General features: G+C 41.4%; 1 protein-coding gene across 2 annotated transcripts in view; it reads left to right on the top strand.

Annotated features, from left to right (window-relative positions):
- LOC310872803 (histone-lysine N-methyltransferase EHMT1-like) overlaps positions 1–15397 on the top strand; it is a 54499-nt gene extending 39102 nt beyond the window's left edge. For both annotated transcript variants that reach the window (XM_083784946.1, XM_083784945.1), the window contains exons 16-23: positions 319–486; positions 920–1064; positions 2320–2397; positions 3273–3388; positions 8295–8381; positions 8578–8656; positions 11454–11629; positions 14181–15397. In XM_083784946.1, coding sequence (XP_083641072.1) covers positions 319–486; positions 920–1064; positions 2320–2397; positions 3273–3388; positions 8295–8381; positions 8578–8656; positions 11454–11629; positions 14181–14301 — 970 coding nt within the window. In that variant the 3' untranslated portion in view covers positions 14302–15397. The remainder of the gene's footprint in view (positions 1–318; positions 487–919; positions 1065–2319; positions 2398–3272; positions 3389–8294; positions 8382–8577; positions 8657–11453; positions 11630–14180) is intronic.
- Positions 15398–16226: the final 829 nt, after the last annotated feature.

The following is a 16226-nucleotide window of genomic DNA, read 5'->3' as shown; positions in this document are numbered from 1 at the left end:
ACGCAGGCTGTATGTAACCTAGTGTAATGTCCATGTCCTCTATATGTCCCCAACGCAGGCTGTATGTAACCTAGTGTAATGTCCATGTCCTCTATATGTCCCCAACGCAGGCTGTATGTAACCTAGTGTAATGTCCATGTCCTGCATTTATGTCCCCAACGCAGGCTGTATGTAACCTAGTGTAATGTCCATGTCCTCTATATGTCCCCAACGCAGGCTGTTTGTAACCTAGTGTAATGTCCATGTCCTGTATTTATGTCCCCAACGCAGGCTAACCTAGTGTAATGTCCATGTCCTGTATTTATGTCCCCAACGCAGGCTGTTTCTGTCGCGAGGGGCCGACGTCACCCTGAGGAACCGGGACGGGGACACGCCCCTGGACTGCTGTCCCTACGGCTCCAAGGTGTGGAGCGCCCTCAACACCAACAAGAAGCTGACCGACGCCCGGAGAGGCAGGGACTGCCCCGGAGACAGGCTGCTGAGCAGGTATAGGAGAGGCAGGGAGACAGGCAGGTAGGAGAGACAGGCAGGTAGGAGAGGCAGAGAGACAGGCAGGTAGGAGAGGTAGGGAGACGGGCTCTTCAGCTGGTATGAGTAGGTCGTACTGATAATAGTTATCGGTTTATTTCCGTCGCTTAGCCCTCAATTTGAGGGACCTGAATTCAGGGGTACAGGCTTTAGTTCCGACATACTATTGGTCCGACTGTCATTAGGCCGACAACCTACCTCAAACCCTACCTTAACCCTAAACGCAAGCACAGGAGCAGCGCATGTCTGCCCCTTGTTTCCGCATGTCGGACCTTTGTAGATGGGAGGTGCTACTGTACATCCTCCCGGTGGGGCTTTTGTCATCTTACCGTCCTTCATAAACAAGTCAAATCACATAATTATCGTAACGCTGTGTTTTGTCCTCCTCCAGTGACATTTCCCGGGGCTACGAGGCCGTGCCGATAACGTGTGTGAACGGCGTGGACAGAGAGCCCTGTCCCGACAACTTCAAATACATCCCCGACAGCTGTGTCACGTCCCAGATGAACATAGACAAGGACATCACTCACTTACAGGTAATCGCCATGCGAAATGGGACTACCGTGGGCAGGGTGGTGGAAAATACAGGAGTAATGTTCTGTGCAACAAATACCTCTTCCAGTTGTCACTTTGGTCTGTAGCTAAACAGAACAAAGCTAGTTGTACGGGACATGCTCCTACTAACTACACTATGAAATCTTCTCACACAAATAATTCAACTCTTAAGGGCATATGTGTTAGAGTTAACAAATGCATACATTTACACTGAGGTCTTTACTGTGTAAGTGTAACGTCTGTTGTACTGAGTCTCTCAGTAGTGCTGCACGATTCTTGCTCAAACGTGAATCTCGATTTTCCTGCACAAAAATTGAGACCAAGATTCTCATTTCTTTCGCCATGAACATATTTAATGTCTGTAGTAGTCGCTGAATTTTACTATGTTCAAAACTGTAAAAAGAATTGGACAGCCAACTAGTGCTGCACAATTCCTGCTCAAATTTAGAAATGAGTGTGGAGTGTGGAGTTTGCATGTTCTCCCTGTGCCCCCACAAAAAATGCAGTAATCCTGGTCTCTAAACTGCCTCCCCCTGGCCAGCCGGGGCGCCTGATGGAGGGGAAAGGAACTGGTCGGAATAACGTGTTCCTTCCACGCGCTACGTCCGGCCAGGGAAACTCTCCCCTGTCAGGTGAAAAGAAGCAGCTTGGACTCCTCATGCATAGAAGGAAGCATGAGGTCAGTCCGCTGCCCTCCCCAGGTTGGCAGAGGAAGTGTAGCGCCCAGGATTACAGTATTAGATAAATGACACTGGGTGAATAAAGTGGGTTGCAAAATCGTGGGATAAAAATTATAAGACTTTTTCTTTTTATCTAGATCACAATATTTGTTCGATTAATCTCTCAGTTGAACTGTCGTTTTGAAACTCATATTTAACCCATTTTGGGCGGAAACCCCTTTTAGTGTTTTAAACATTGTTATAATTTAGCTATTGAAAAATAGCAGATCTACAAGCTCATAGCGCGCCACCGAGTGGCGTGCTATGAGCTTGTAGATCTGCTATTTTTGAAACATCGTGAAAATATTTATTTCAGAAAACTGGAGGATTTAGAAGATTTTTATTATTATTTTGAAGTCAGGCCTAAATGGGTTAAAAAAAATACAATAAAATAAAATATTACGTGACTAAAACAGTAAAAAGAAAACTGAATTTCTAATGGTCTCTTTTCAGCACTGTTCTAATGGTCTCTAATGGTCTCTAATGGTCTCTAATGGTTCTAATGGTCTCTTTTCAGCACTGTTCCTGCACAGACCAATGCTCATCCAGTACCTGCATGTGTGGTCAGCTTAGTCTACGCTGTTGGTATGACAGTGTAAGTTAGCCGGTGGAGGCGCACGCACACACACACAAACACACGCACAAACACACGCACACACGCACACACACACTAGGGCATTCACTTCTAGATTAATAGTCGACTAGTTGTTTAACTACCTATTATGTAAAAAAATAAGAAAAACGTTTTTATAAATATTTGTACATTTAAAAACGCTGTACATTGGTGACTATAACTATAATCTACCTGATCTTGAAATATATATATATATATATTTATTTATTTGTTCTTATCAACTAGTCAACTAGTACCAACAAGGTGGCCTAATGGATTTACTGTACTAGGCGACTAGTTGAATAGTCAAACTAGTTGCTTAAAGGTTTTATGACATTCATTTTCATTTATTTTTCTTTTTCTTTTTTCTTTTAGGTTTTATGACCTCAATTACACCCAAAAAACCTGAACTTTGAACATTCAGTGGATTTTCTGTGGTCTGAAGTTTTCTTTGGGGTTTTTTGGGCCTTTTGAGCTACAATGAAAACAGGCAACACAGTGAAACAGTGACATCTGCTGGCAAATCCCATTGACATATATGGGATTTGCAGTAAGTGATGTCACTTACTGCCGGCAAATCAGAGCACCTGTTTGAGCCAGAAAACCCCAGATTACAGAAAATCTACTGAATGTTAAAAGGTCATGTTTTTTGGGTGCAATTGAGATTTGAAAACCTAAAAAAAACAAGAACAATTCCAAAACCTTTTTTTTAATGTCACAATCCCTTTAAAGCCCTAGCCTAGCACACACACACGCACACACTCTAGTATGCTGCTCAGCTGTGCCACACTTAACTTTTTCCTCTCTCTGTGTGTGTGTGTGTGTGTGTGTGTGTGTGTGTGTGTGTGTGTGTGTAGGAGGGTCGTCTCCCTCTGGACTTCTGCCAGAGGGAACCTCCGGTTCTGTTTGAGTGCAACCACGCCTGTTCCTGCTGGAGAAGCTGCCGGAACCGCGTGGTCCAGAATGGTCTCAGGTCTGAGCAGTGTTGAGCAGTGTTGTTTTCGTCGACTAAAACTATGATGAAATGTTTTCGTCGACTATACCCTTTTTCACTGACAAACTGAATGGAAACTACATGAAAACTAAACTATGATGACAACAACTATGACTAAATATACTGTCGATTTTGTCAACAAATAAAAACTAGACTGAAATGTTAGGAAGGCACTAGTGGACAAGATATCCAGTAGAAGTCATTTTACACTTGGTTGCATGCTGAAAATACCAGATCTACAAGCTCACAACGCGATTATGCGTATCAGCCATTATGATGACATCAAGGCCCGCCAAAATACATTTTAGTCGACTAAATCAACTCTAGATTTAGTTGAAAACAACACTGGTTATGAGTGATTCACAGCGGTGGAAATTCACAGGCTGCACTGCCATGCTTTTAAGGGTGTGACAGTTAATGGAGCTAATCGTTTTAATCATTTGTAAAAAACATTTGGCCATTCATTGATTAATAATCAATCCCTGTTTTTGGCATAAGCGAAAAGCTTCCAAAAAAATGTCGTGGTTAATGTCTTGAAAAACGTTATAAATAAATGATATAAACATTTGATTTCGTTGCACCAGTACAGTACTTACTTTACAAGGTACAAGCTTGTAGATGTGCTATCTAAGCTTTCTTAATTAATTTGTGCAAACTTTCTAATCTAAAATATTTGAAAATGTCTTTCCCGAAAAGGGCTGGACGCCAGGCTAATTGAGATTAACCCATTTTGGACTGAGGTTGATTTTTTTTTTAAGTCTTCTAAATCTTTTTCTTTAAAAAAAACATGTTTCTATGTCAGTGGTGCTCAACCTTTTTCATGTCAAGGACCCCCACAAAATTATCTGGGACCCCCCCAGAAGCAAATATTTGAGTTAACTCCTTCAGTGCCACAGTCAGTCAGCCATCTTTGACACTGGTGCCATTTTGTCATACCGATATAGAAATCTTTGAAGACCCACAGAATATGTTGTGCCATACCAAAATATGATGTCACATATCTCGAATGAAAGATCTACTACTCTACTTTGCCAGAAAAAAGAAGTGAGTCGTTTGCTTTCACCGTTCTGAAGTTATTCGCCGTTGAATAAAGCTTGGTTTCATAAAAACGGCCATCTTGGAAACAAACAGCTGAGAAAACTGCGTTTTAGTGTGAGGTACTTTCTCACTCAGAATTCTCACTAAAGACTTTTATTTTTGATTTCAGTGATATCACACAGTACTTAAAAAGGAAAAAAGGAAAAAAAAATGCTTTATTTTACTGGAAAAAATAAAAGCTAGGAAAAAATAAACATGCAAAAACAAAAAAACGGGGCCCCCCTAATTTCCAATCCGGCCCTGGAAAATACAGGGGCCCCCTGGCCCCAGGCCCATGCCTAGGGGGGCCAAGTACCGAATCCGGCCCTGGAAAAAAATATCGTTTTGAGAGAGTTGGTGCACCAGCACCACCCTGTGGCTGGCTGTTGCAGCACATGTGCATACGCACGCATGCACGCGCGGGGACGTTGGGAGTGAAATCAGTGAATGTTCTGTGGGCACGGCGCGGTAATGGATCGCTTTCAATGCTTTTCCATAAGACTTGGATGGATCCATGTTGGACGGGAAGGTTTCCAGTTGCACACGGTGAGTTCGGTCAGCTGGGGGGTCTTGAGATGTCGCCCCTCTCGCGCGTCGCACGCACACACACACGCACGGGGGAGAAAACTTGTGTTGTTTCTGCTTGAGTTTCGATCGAGATTACGTTTCGGACGGGGGGGGGTTTGGCTGGCCACATTATCAGTTGATCAATGGTTGCGACGCTCCCCTCCCTTGTACATGCTCATCCTGTACGGGTCCATCAGCTTTGCGACTATTTTCTTTCAGATAAATAATGACTTTAGTTGGAAGAACGCACAGCAGTGTGTGTGAGCTGGGCTTGTGTTTGTTGTGTAGTGAGGCTGGATTTGTTTTGCTTCCCCATGTCCACAGTTTTAATCGTTTCGTCTCTTCATTTCGAGCGACGCACACACACAAACACACACACACACACACACACACACACACGCCTTCTTCCCATGGAGGACACCCCCCCCCCCGTGTGTGTGTGTGTGTGTGTGTGTGTGTGTGTGTGCGACGCTCAAAATGAAGAGAACTGTTTCTTGTGACAGGGAACAGAATTGTCTGTCTCTCTCGCTCTCTGACTAAACCAACTGTTTCAGATGCTTTTCCTATACCACCACCAACAACAAGGGGGCGGCAGAAAAGCAACCTTTTTTTTTTCTTTTTTTTTTTAGCACGTGATTTCAGAGTGTTCCTACAATATATGCGAGTTAAAGTCGCAGTCACAAGTTGCGCAACAGTCCCATCTATTGAAATCCAATTAAAAGTGATAAATTACGTCTTTACGGGCATGGCTACCAGTGCATAGTTGGATTAATGCCGCGCTATGAGCTTGTAGATCTGCTATTTTTCAATAGCTAAAGTATAACATAATGCTTAAAACACCAAAAAGGGGGTTCCCATTTTGGTGTTAGCATCATGTTATGCTTTAGCTATTGAAAAATAGCAGATCTACAAGCTCATATCGCGCCACCGAGTGGCGCGATACGAGCTTGTAGGTCTGCTATTTTTGAAAAATCAAAGAGCGACTGACATTTTTAGAATCTGATCTCAGGTCAGAATGGGTTAATCAGACCAGTGTGTGTCCATGTGGAAACCTCGTATGAATCTGATCTCAGGTCAGAATGGGTTAAGGACTGTAAGGGCCAGAGCACACTATCCTGCCAATAAACGTAACAAATGTGTGCTGTAGTTACAAGCTAGCTAATGTAATGAGAAAGTGTTGTGTTCTTAAAACGTTCAATGCATTTGATTGGACCTCTGCACCAGAAAGGAGACAGTCTCATGAAGCAGTTTATACTTTGCTCTGCCAGTGATTGACATCAGACATGTGATTGACATCAGACATGTGATTGACAGACAGTGATTGGCATCAGACATGTGATTGACAGACAGTGATTGACATCAGACATGTGATTGACATCAGACATGTGATTGACATCAGACATGTGATTGACAGACAGTGATTGACATCAGACATGTGATTGACAGACAGTGATTGACATCAGACATGTGATTGACAGACAGTGATTGACATCAGACATGTGATTGACAGACAGTGATTGGCATCAGACATGTGATTGACAGACAGTGATTGACATCAGACATGTGATTGACATCAGACATGTGATTGACATCAGACATGTGATTGACAGACAGTGATTGACATCAGACATGTGATTGACAGACAGTGATTGACATCAGACATGTGATTGACAGACAGTGATTGACATCAGACATGTGATTGACAGACAGTGATTGACATCAGACATGTGATTGACAGACAGTGATTGACATCAGACATGTGATTGACAGACAGTGATTGACATCAGACATGTGATTGACAGACAGTGATTGACATCAGACATGTGATTGACAGACAGTGATTGACATCAGACATGTGATTGACAGACAGTGATTGACATCAGACATGTGATTGACAGACAGTGATTGACAACAGACATGTGATTGACAGACAGTGATTGACATCAGACATGTGATTGACAGACAGTGATTGACATCAGACATGTGATTGACAGACAGTGATTGACATCAGACATGTGATTGACAGACAGTGATTGACATCAGACATGTGATTGACAGACAGTGATTGACATCAGACATGTGATTGACAGACAGTGATTGACATCAGACATGGGTCAAATTGCATGTGACTGCACGTTGAACTTTGATCAGGCTTGATTGACTGCCGGTGTCAAAATCAGGAAAAGCGACAGAAAAAGGCTCTCTACGTCAACGTTTAGAGACAGAGGGCTCCATTTTCATCACCGCTAAACCCCTTATCCCTAAACTTTAGAGACAGAGGGCTCCATTTTCATCACCGCTAAACCTCTTATCCCTAAACTTTAGAGACAGAGGGCTCCATTTTCATCACCGCTAAACCCCTTATCCCTAAACTTTAGAGACAGAGGGCTCCATTTTCATCACCGCTAAACCTCTTATCCCTAAACTTTGGTCTTTTTTTTCACTATTGTGCAAAACATTTTTTGATAGTTAAAATGGCAAGTCTACAAGCTCACAACGTGTCAATGTAGATTGGCTAGTTTAACTATTCAAAAATGGTTTTTGAAAATATATATAAAAAAGAAAAAAGGCAAATAAGTTTAGTGATAAGGGTTATGTAACATTGTAATGTTGTAACACATGTAACATTTCAGTCACAGAAGTACACAGAGGTGACTAACCCAGTTTTGCGTAATGTTTTTGTTGCTTTGTACAGTATATAGCAACATAACGGTTTAAAAAAAAAAGGACTTAGATTTAGAAGCGTTTTTAAGAATCATCCTCAGTCCTAATTTAGAATTAGACGATTCTAAAAACTCCTAAATAAAAGAAACGTCTTATCTCCATAGTCCATCTGCTGCTTTGGCTACTTTTGAATTTTTAATCCTGAAAAGTTAACAGTTTAGGACATGTGAGGTTTCCACCTGACAGACGATTATGTTCCTGTGAAATCTCCATGTTTCTAGATTAGCCCATTCTGACCGGGCACCCGTTTTGGTGTTGGCATCATGTTATGCTTTAGCTATTGAAAAATAGCAGATCTACAAGCTCATATCGCGCCACCGAGTGGCGCGATACGAGCTTGTAGGTCTGCTATTTTTGAAAAATCGAAGAACGACTGACATTTTTTAAATCTGATCTCAGGTCAGAATGGGTTAATAATGAAACTGTCAGGATGTAATAGACATTTTTTTAATCTGATCTCAGGTCAGAATGGGTTAGCTACGCAGGGAAGCTAAATCAAGTTTACTCTTTTTTTCAGAGTGCGGCTCCAACTGTACCGGACACAGAAGATGGGCTGGGCCGTCAGAGCCATGCAGAACATCCCTCAAGGAACATTCATTTGCGAGTGAGAATTGGCACGAGACGTGAATACAATGAATACAATGTTCTTTTTGTTGTCATCCAGTCTTCAAACAAAAGGCTACACATTACAGTACATTTGGTTCCATTTGTAGTACACTCTTTGGAGTTGCAGAGCCGTAAGGGTTCATGTTGGAACACCCCCATATTTCCAACGTTGGCATTAACTGATGATTCCACAGGTATGTTGGGGAGATTATATCAGATGCAGAAGCTGACCGAAGAGAGAACGACTCTTTCCTCTTCACCCTTGACAATAAGGTGAAATAAATACTAATGTGATGCTTTTATTAGGTTTTACAGTACATGCACTGGTTTCATACTTGTACAATAATGTACAATAACTGTATACGGTAGTTGTCCAGGTTTTCAGCAAGGAATCCCTCTTTCATTGGTGTTTCGCCTTGATTGCATCTAAACCCTAACATTTTACTTAACAAAAACGATGCCTAAAACCTAACCCTAACCTCACAAAAACGATGCCTAAAACCTAACCCTAACCTCACAAAAACTATGCCTAAAACCTAACCCTAACCTCACAAAAACTATGCCTAAAACCTAACCCTAACCTCACAAAAACTATGCCTAAAACCTAACCCTAACCTCACAAAAACTATGCCTAAAACCTAACCCTAACCTCACAAAAACTATGCCTAAAACCTAACCCTAACCTCACAAAAACTATGCCTAAAACCTAACCCTAACCTCACAAAAACGATGCCTAAAACCTAACCCTAACCTCACAAAAACGATGCCTAAAACCTAACCCTAACCTCACAAAAACTATGCCTAAAACCTAACCCTAACCTCACAAAAACTATGCCTAAAACCTAACCCTAACCTCACAAAAACTATGCCTAAAACCTAACCCTAACCTCACAAAAACTATGCCTAAAACCTAACCCTAACCTCACAAAAACTATGCCTAAAACCTAACCCTAACCTCACAAAAACTATGCCTAAAACCTAACCCTAACCTCACAAAAACTATGCCTAAAACCTAACCCTAACCTCACAAAAACTATGCCTAAAACCTAACCTCACAAAAACGATGCCTAAAACCTAACCCTAACCTCACAAAAACGATGCCTAAAACCTAACCCTAACCTCACAAAAACTATGCCTAAAACCTAACCCTAACCTCACAAAAACTATGCCTAAAACCTAACCCTAACCTCACAAAAACGATGCCTAAAACCTAACCCTAACCTCACAAAAACTATGCCTAAAACCTAACCCTAACCTCACAAAAACTATGCCTAAAACCTAACCCTAACCTCACAAAAACGATGCCTAAAACCTAACCCTAACCTCACAAAAACTATGCCTAAAACCTAACCCTAACCTCACAAAAACTATGCCTAAAACCTAACCCTAACCTCACAAAAACTATGCCTAAAACCTAACCCTAACCTCACAAAAACTATGCCTAAAACCTAACCCTAACCTCACAAAAACGATGCCTAAAACCTAACCCTAACCTCACAAAAACTATGCCTAAAACCTAACCCTAACCTCACAAAAACTATGCCTAAAACCTAACCCTAACCTCACAAAAACGATGCCTAAAACCTAACCCTAACCTCACAAAAACTATGCCTAAAACCTAACCCTAACCTCACAAAAACTATGCCTAAAACCTAACCCTAACCTCACAAAAACTATGCCTAAAACCTAACCCTAACCTCACAAAAACTATGCCTAAAACCTAACCCTAACCTCACAAAAACTATGCCTAAAACCTAACCCTAACCTCACAAAAACTATGCCTAAAACCTAACCCTAACCTCACAAAAACTATGCCTAAAACCTAACCCTAACCTCACAAAAACGATGCCTAAACCTAACCTTGAAGCTAATCTCACAGAAATTAGGCCTAAACCCAATTTAAAAATACAACTAAACTAAAACTAAAATCTATATAGTAGTATATATATATAGTTTATATGTATAGTCTCATAATATAGATATTCCACTGTTACTTATATATATATAGTTTATATGTTTATATGTATAGTCTCATAATATATATATTCCACTGTTACTTTCTTAGCTTACGCATGTTTTATGATAAATGCTTTTGTGATGTATTCCCATGCTTTTGTTCTTGATTATTGTAAATCGCTCTGGATTAAGAGCGTCTGCTAAATGCCTAAATTGTAAATTGTAAACGATGCCTAAACCTAACCTTGAAGCTAATCTCACAGAAATTATGCCTAAACCCAATTTAAAAATAAAAGCTGTCCGCGTGGGCGAAACACCTGGAGAAGAGACTCTCCCGTTTTTACAGAGGGTGGCATACCCCTTTCCCGTTCCAGTTCATTTTCCCATAGTTTAATTTGATTGGCCGAACCGGAAACCAGTGAAGGACAGTGTCATGCGTGTTTCCGCTTTAATCCAATCAAACAAAGCTATGGGCCCCACTGCGGAGCCAATCAAACAAAGCTATGGGCCCCACTGCGGAGCAAATCAAACAAAGCTATGGGCCCCACTGCCGAGCCAATCAAACCAAGCTATTATGGGGGAGAATAGGGAACGAATATACCACCTGCTGAAACACGGGACTACATTTATGCACAGCGCTGATTAACGCATTCTGAGTAGCTTGTAGGTCTGCAGTCTTTGTAGCTTGTAGGTCTGCAGTCTTTGTAGCTTGTAGGTCTGCAGTCTTTGTAGCTTGTAGGTCTGCAGTCTTTGTAGCTTGTAGGTCTGCAGTCTTTGTAGCTTGTAGGTCTGCAGTCTTTGTAGCTTGTAGGTCTGCAGTCTTTGTAGCTTGTAGGTCTGCAGTCTTTGTAGCTTGTAGGTCTGCTATTTTTGAAAAATTGTTAAAATGTGCTTGAAATCTTTCCGAAAATTGTCATGATTTAGAAACCTTTTTTTTTTTTTTTTTCGACGTCCGGCCTAAATGGCTTAAAGGCCCTTTTATTGTTATCAGTTTTACTACTTTTTATTGATTATTACTATAGATTTCTTGATCCTCCTTCCATCTACAGTCAATGAAAGCTCTGAGAAAGTCATGAGTAAAAAAAACCACTGTGTGTTTGCCCCCCCCCCGAAGGTGGGCGACGTGCACTGCATCGACGCACGGCTCTTCGGCAACGTGGGTCGTTTCGTGAACCACCTGTGTGAGCCCAACCTGCTGGCCGTCAGAGTGTTTACCATGCACCAGGACCTCCGCTTCCCCAGGATAGCCTTCTTCTCCAGCAGGCCCATCCAGGCAGGCCAACAGATAGGGTGATTATTATTATTAAATGTCTATTTAATAATGCTTCTTCTCCAGGCAGGCCAACAGATAGGGTGATTATTATCATTAAATGTCTATTTAATAATGCTTCTTCTCCAGGCAGGCCAACAGATAGGGTGATTATTATTATTATTATTATTATTATTATTATTAAATGTCTATTTAATAATGCTTCTTCTCCAGGCAGGCCAACAGATAGGGTGAGTGGCAGAAAGTTTAGATTTTAGTTTAGTCATAATCTTTGGAATAAAACTTCATTTTGTTTTAGTCACATTTTAGTCATCCAAAATGTTTTAGCGTTAGACTAGTCTTAGTCGATCTTTTTAGTCGATCTTTATTTGTTTTTGTTATTCATGTCTTCACTGTATTGCATTACTGCTATTATTTTTTTTATATTTTATGCCTTGCTTTTCTTTTCTTTCTTTCTCCATTGCTCTGTATTATTATTATTATTAAATGTCATAAGATTTTAGTCGACTGAATCTACAGTTGATTTAGTCGACTAAAATGTATGTAATGGCGGACCTTGATGGTGTGATTTTACACTTGCTGAAGTGTAAAATCAACAGAAAAGCAATGCAGTCTATATGAATACTCACATCTCTATTACATGCAGCAATGCAGTCTATATGAATACTCACATCTCTATTACATGCAGCAATGCAGTCTATATGAATACTCACATCTCTATTACATGCAGCAATGCAGTCTATATGAATACTCACATCTCTATTACATGCAGCAATGCAGTCTATATGAATACTCACATCTCTATTACATGCAGCAATGCAGTCTATATGAATACTCACATCTCTATTACATGCCTTACATGCTTACCCGCCCAATTGGTCAGCTGACTGCCACAATCAGCATATTACATGTGGGTCTTGCAAACACTGTATATACCCACATAGTGATACAGCGTATTAACCCCGCGAGTATATGTATGCGCCCTTGAGCACAGCATGAGGCCGACTGAACTAACTCCGCAAGCTACGTATCGTTTTGTTTTTCTTGACCACACATGTTAAGAATCTAAGAACCAGATTAGTTCAATTTGAAATAATGAATAGAGTCTACTGGACTCAAGGCTAAGCTCAGAGATAGTCCGGTTTGCTGGAGGTGTGATGAGGACCTCGGTACACTTATTCATGTATTCATGAGAATATAATGCAAATCACAAACCAGGATATTCCTTATACACCGGCTCTCTTTATTCTGGGTGATCCATCGCCACTAAAACACCTCCCTGCACCTCTAGCTGACTGGATTCAAACAGCATTAATGGTGGGCAGGAAGATCATTGTTAAGGAATGGAAGTCTGAGGTTTTACCTCCAGCACATGTATGGTTCACTCAGCTCGGTACTGTGGCTGCTTTGGAGAGGTTATCCTTTAAGATGAATAATCAGTTGGATAAATATGATCTGAAGTGGGACGTGTTCCTCAGTCATGTTGCAGGTCCCTTGGTGTGATCCATGGTCAGGCAATGCCCTCTTGATTGTTTATTGTATTACTACACATTATGATACGGTTGATGATGCTGCGTTTGGTCGTGTAAATAATGGAAACTATTTTCACATTTTAATTTGATTTTTCCTTTTTTTTCCTTTTTTTAATTTATTTATCTTATCTATCTTAATTGTCTATCCATGAATACGTACTCTGCTGTTGTTGCTTGTGTTTGTATTGTAGGTTTTCTGTTTTATGTGTTTGTAAAAAATCTAAAATCTAAAATAAAGTACTGATCAGAAGAATCTAATTTAGATTTAGGCAGACGCCAGGTTCATTGTTCAGCTGGTATCCTATCATTTCAAAGTCCAGATTGGTATTTATTAGCATATTGCTTAGACAGATGCTTGGTTCATGGTTTACCACGGTATCCTAGTTACTTGAGGTGCTACGCTGTTCTCTCTGGCTTCTATTTGAGATGAGATGAGATGAGATGAGATATACTTTATTAATCCCCGAGGGGAAATTGAAGTGTTACAACAGCATAAAGTGCATAGAAACTAAAAAGCTAAAAACTACTGGACAGACAGAGCAACACAGAACAGACACAAATGACATATCACACAAGACCAGACAACCAACGACCATATGCCATTTTGGGGGGGGGGGGGGGGGGGCAGTTCTTATGCCTTTGTATTAAAAAGTCTGATGGCAGTTGGCATGAAAGAGTATTTAGTATAGTAATGTGATTATTTATCTTCTCTTTATTGCCAAGTCGCTCTGAATAACACCTGTCTTCTTAACCCACTCTGAACGGGCACCGATTTTGGTGTCGGCATCATGTCATGCTTTAGCTATTGAAAAATAGCAGATCTACAAGCTCATAGCGCGCCACCGAGTGGCGCGCTACGAGCTTGTAGGTCTGCTATTTTTTGAAAAATCGAAGAACGACTGACATTATTTTAATCTGATCTCAGAATGGGTTGATCAGACCAGTGTGTGTCCAGTGGAAACCTCGTATGAATCTGATCTCAGGTCAGAATGGCTTAAATACCTAAATTGTCACTTGTATGGCCCTGTTCCCATTGCAGGTTTGACTACGGCGATCAGTACTGGAGGATCAAGAAGAAGTTCTTCAGCTGCCAGTGTGGCTCTGCAAAGTGCCGCTACACGTCCACCAACGGCGTCCAGGCAGGCCACCATTCCTGTTGAGACGTTGAGTGGCACAACAGAACAAACGCAGTTCTGCTGCCAGATAGATAGATAAGAGGCAAACCCAACTCCCCTCCAGGCGCGTGCACATATAGACATCAAAGGGGGCTAGCTTGAGCCCCTGCCCTTTTTCCCCAGGTCTGTAATAAAACTGCCCTCTCCAGACCATGAATGAATGCAGCTTTACTACGGTGAAAGAAATGCAAATGCCCCTCCTCTCTCCATAGCATAATACCCATTCAGGGTAGAATTGCCTTTTTCCCCGAATTCTCCTGAACTTGAACACAGCATTTTCCGGTGAAAGAATTTGCTTAGAAATCCATGTCGTACGCCACATCTCCGGTATAGTTAAAGAGTTCAGGGTTTCGCCTCGAAAATAGCGGATCTACAACGCATTGAGAGCTTGTAGATCTGCTATCTTCGCAAAAAACTATTCTTTGCAAAAACTGCCCCTGCCTCTCTAACATTCTCTGCACGTGCCTGCTCCCTCCTTAGTTACTAACAGTTTGTTCTTTGAGAGATCCTCAAAGATCAGCACGTAGATCCTTAGGGTTCATCTCTAGAACATAATATTCAAAACGGTTTCCAGACATGGCCCATGGGGTTAAAAGACTTGTGGAGGTGCTACCAGGGCCAATGAGACTCTGATGAATAGTTTTTTTTTGCAATCTTCGTCTTCTCTCATTTTTACAGACTGAAGATGAAGAATCCCTGAAGTCAAATCTGGGTCTGTGGAGGTAGTGCAAAATGCATAACTGGCTTTCATCCACTGTCTGCCTGTATGTCCTCAATATGACTATCACTCCAACTTGTCATAACAGAAAACTTTTTTCAAAAACTTTTCAAAAATAGAGAAATTAGACGATTTACAAGCTCACATTGCCTCACAATGGGTCGCATTGTGGCGTGTTGTGAGCTTGCCGATGGCCTATTTTTTAAAATAATTTGTCGTATGAGAAGTATAGGGCTTAACCCATCCAAAACCGGGAAAGCATCAGTGTCATAAGATCTTTGCTTTGGCAGATCTACAAGCCCACACTGCGTCACTAGACTGATTTTACAGTGTTTGACCTGTCTTAAAAACACAAGTGGAATGCAAATGCATGCATGTGTGTGTGTGTGTGTGTGTGTGGGGGGGGGAGGGGTCTCAGCTTTTGTTAGACGTAAGAAGGGGGGGGGGGGGGGGGGCACACAAAAAAGGTTGGTAATAATCACTTTCTATGAACACGCATCCATTCCCTGTTGAACCTTCCCTGTGCCAAACTGTGTGACAGCGATGCTTTGATTGGCCAGTTGCCATTATAAGGCTTCGATATCACAGATATTACACGAGATGAGTCTGATTTAGTTGTTTTAACCCATTCTGACCGGGCACCCATTTTGGTGTCAGCATCATGTTATGCTTTAGCTATTTAAAAATAGCAGATCTACAAGCTCATATCGCGCCACCGAGTGGCGCGATACGAGCTTGTAGGTCTGATATTTTTGAAAAATCAAAGAGCGACTGACATTTTTAGAATCTGATCTCAGGTCAGAATGGGTTCATCAGACCAGTGTGTGTCCGGCGGAAACCTCGTATGAATCTGATCTCAGGTCAGAATGGGTTAAGCGGTGTCTGTGTATTGCATCCCATCTGCTACCAGTGAATGTCTGCTGTCTATCAAAGGCAGCTCACGGTTATGTTTAGAGCACGGTACTTCTCACCCTTTTCTGGATCAGGACATTAACCCATTCTGAACGGGCACCCATTTTGGTGTCAGCATCATGTTGTGCTTTAGCTATTTAAAAATAGCAGATCTACAAGCTCATATCGCGCCACCGAGTGGCGCGATACGAGCTTGTAGGTCTGCTATTTTTGAAAAAATCGAAGAACGACTGACATTTTTTAGAATCTGATCTCAGGTCAGAATGGGTTCATCAGACCA

This window comes from Protomyctophum parallelum (genome assembly GCF_964188405.1).
Source record: "Protomyctophum parallelum genome assembly, chromosome: 15".
Classification (NCBI taxonomy): Eukaryota; Metazoa; Chordata; class Actinopteri; order Myctophiformes; family Myctophidae; genus Protomyctophum; species Protomyctophum parallelum.
Note: the sequence above shows the minus strand (reverse complement) of the source record. Positions and strands in the feature narration are given on the sequence as shown.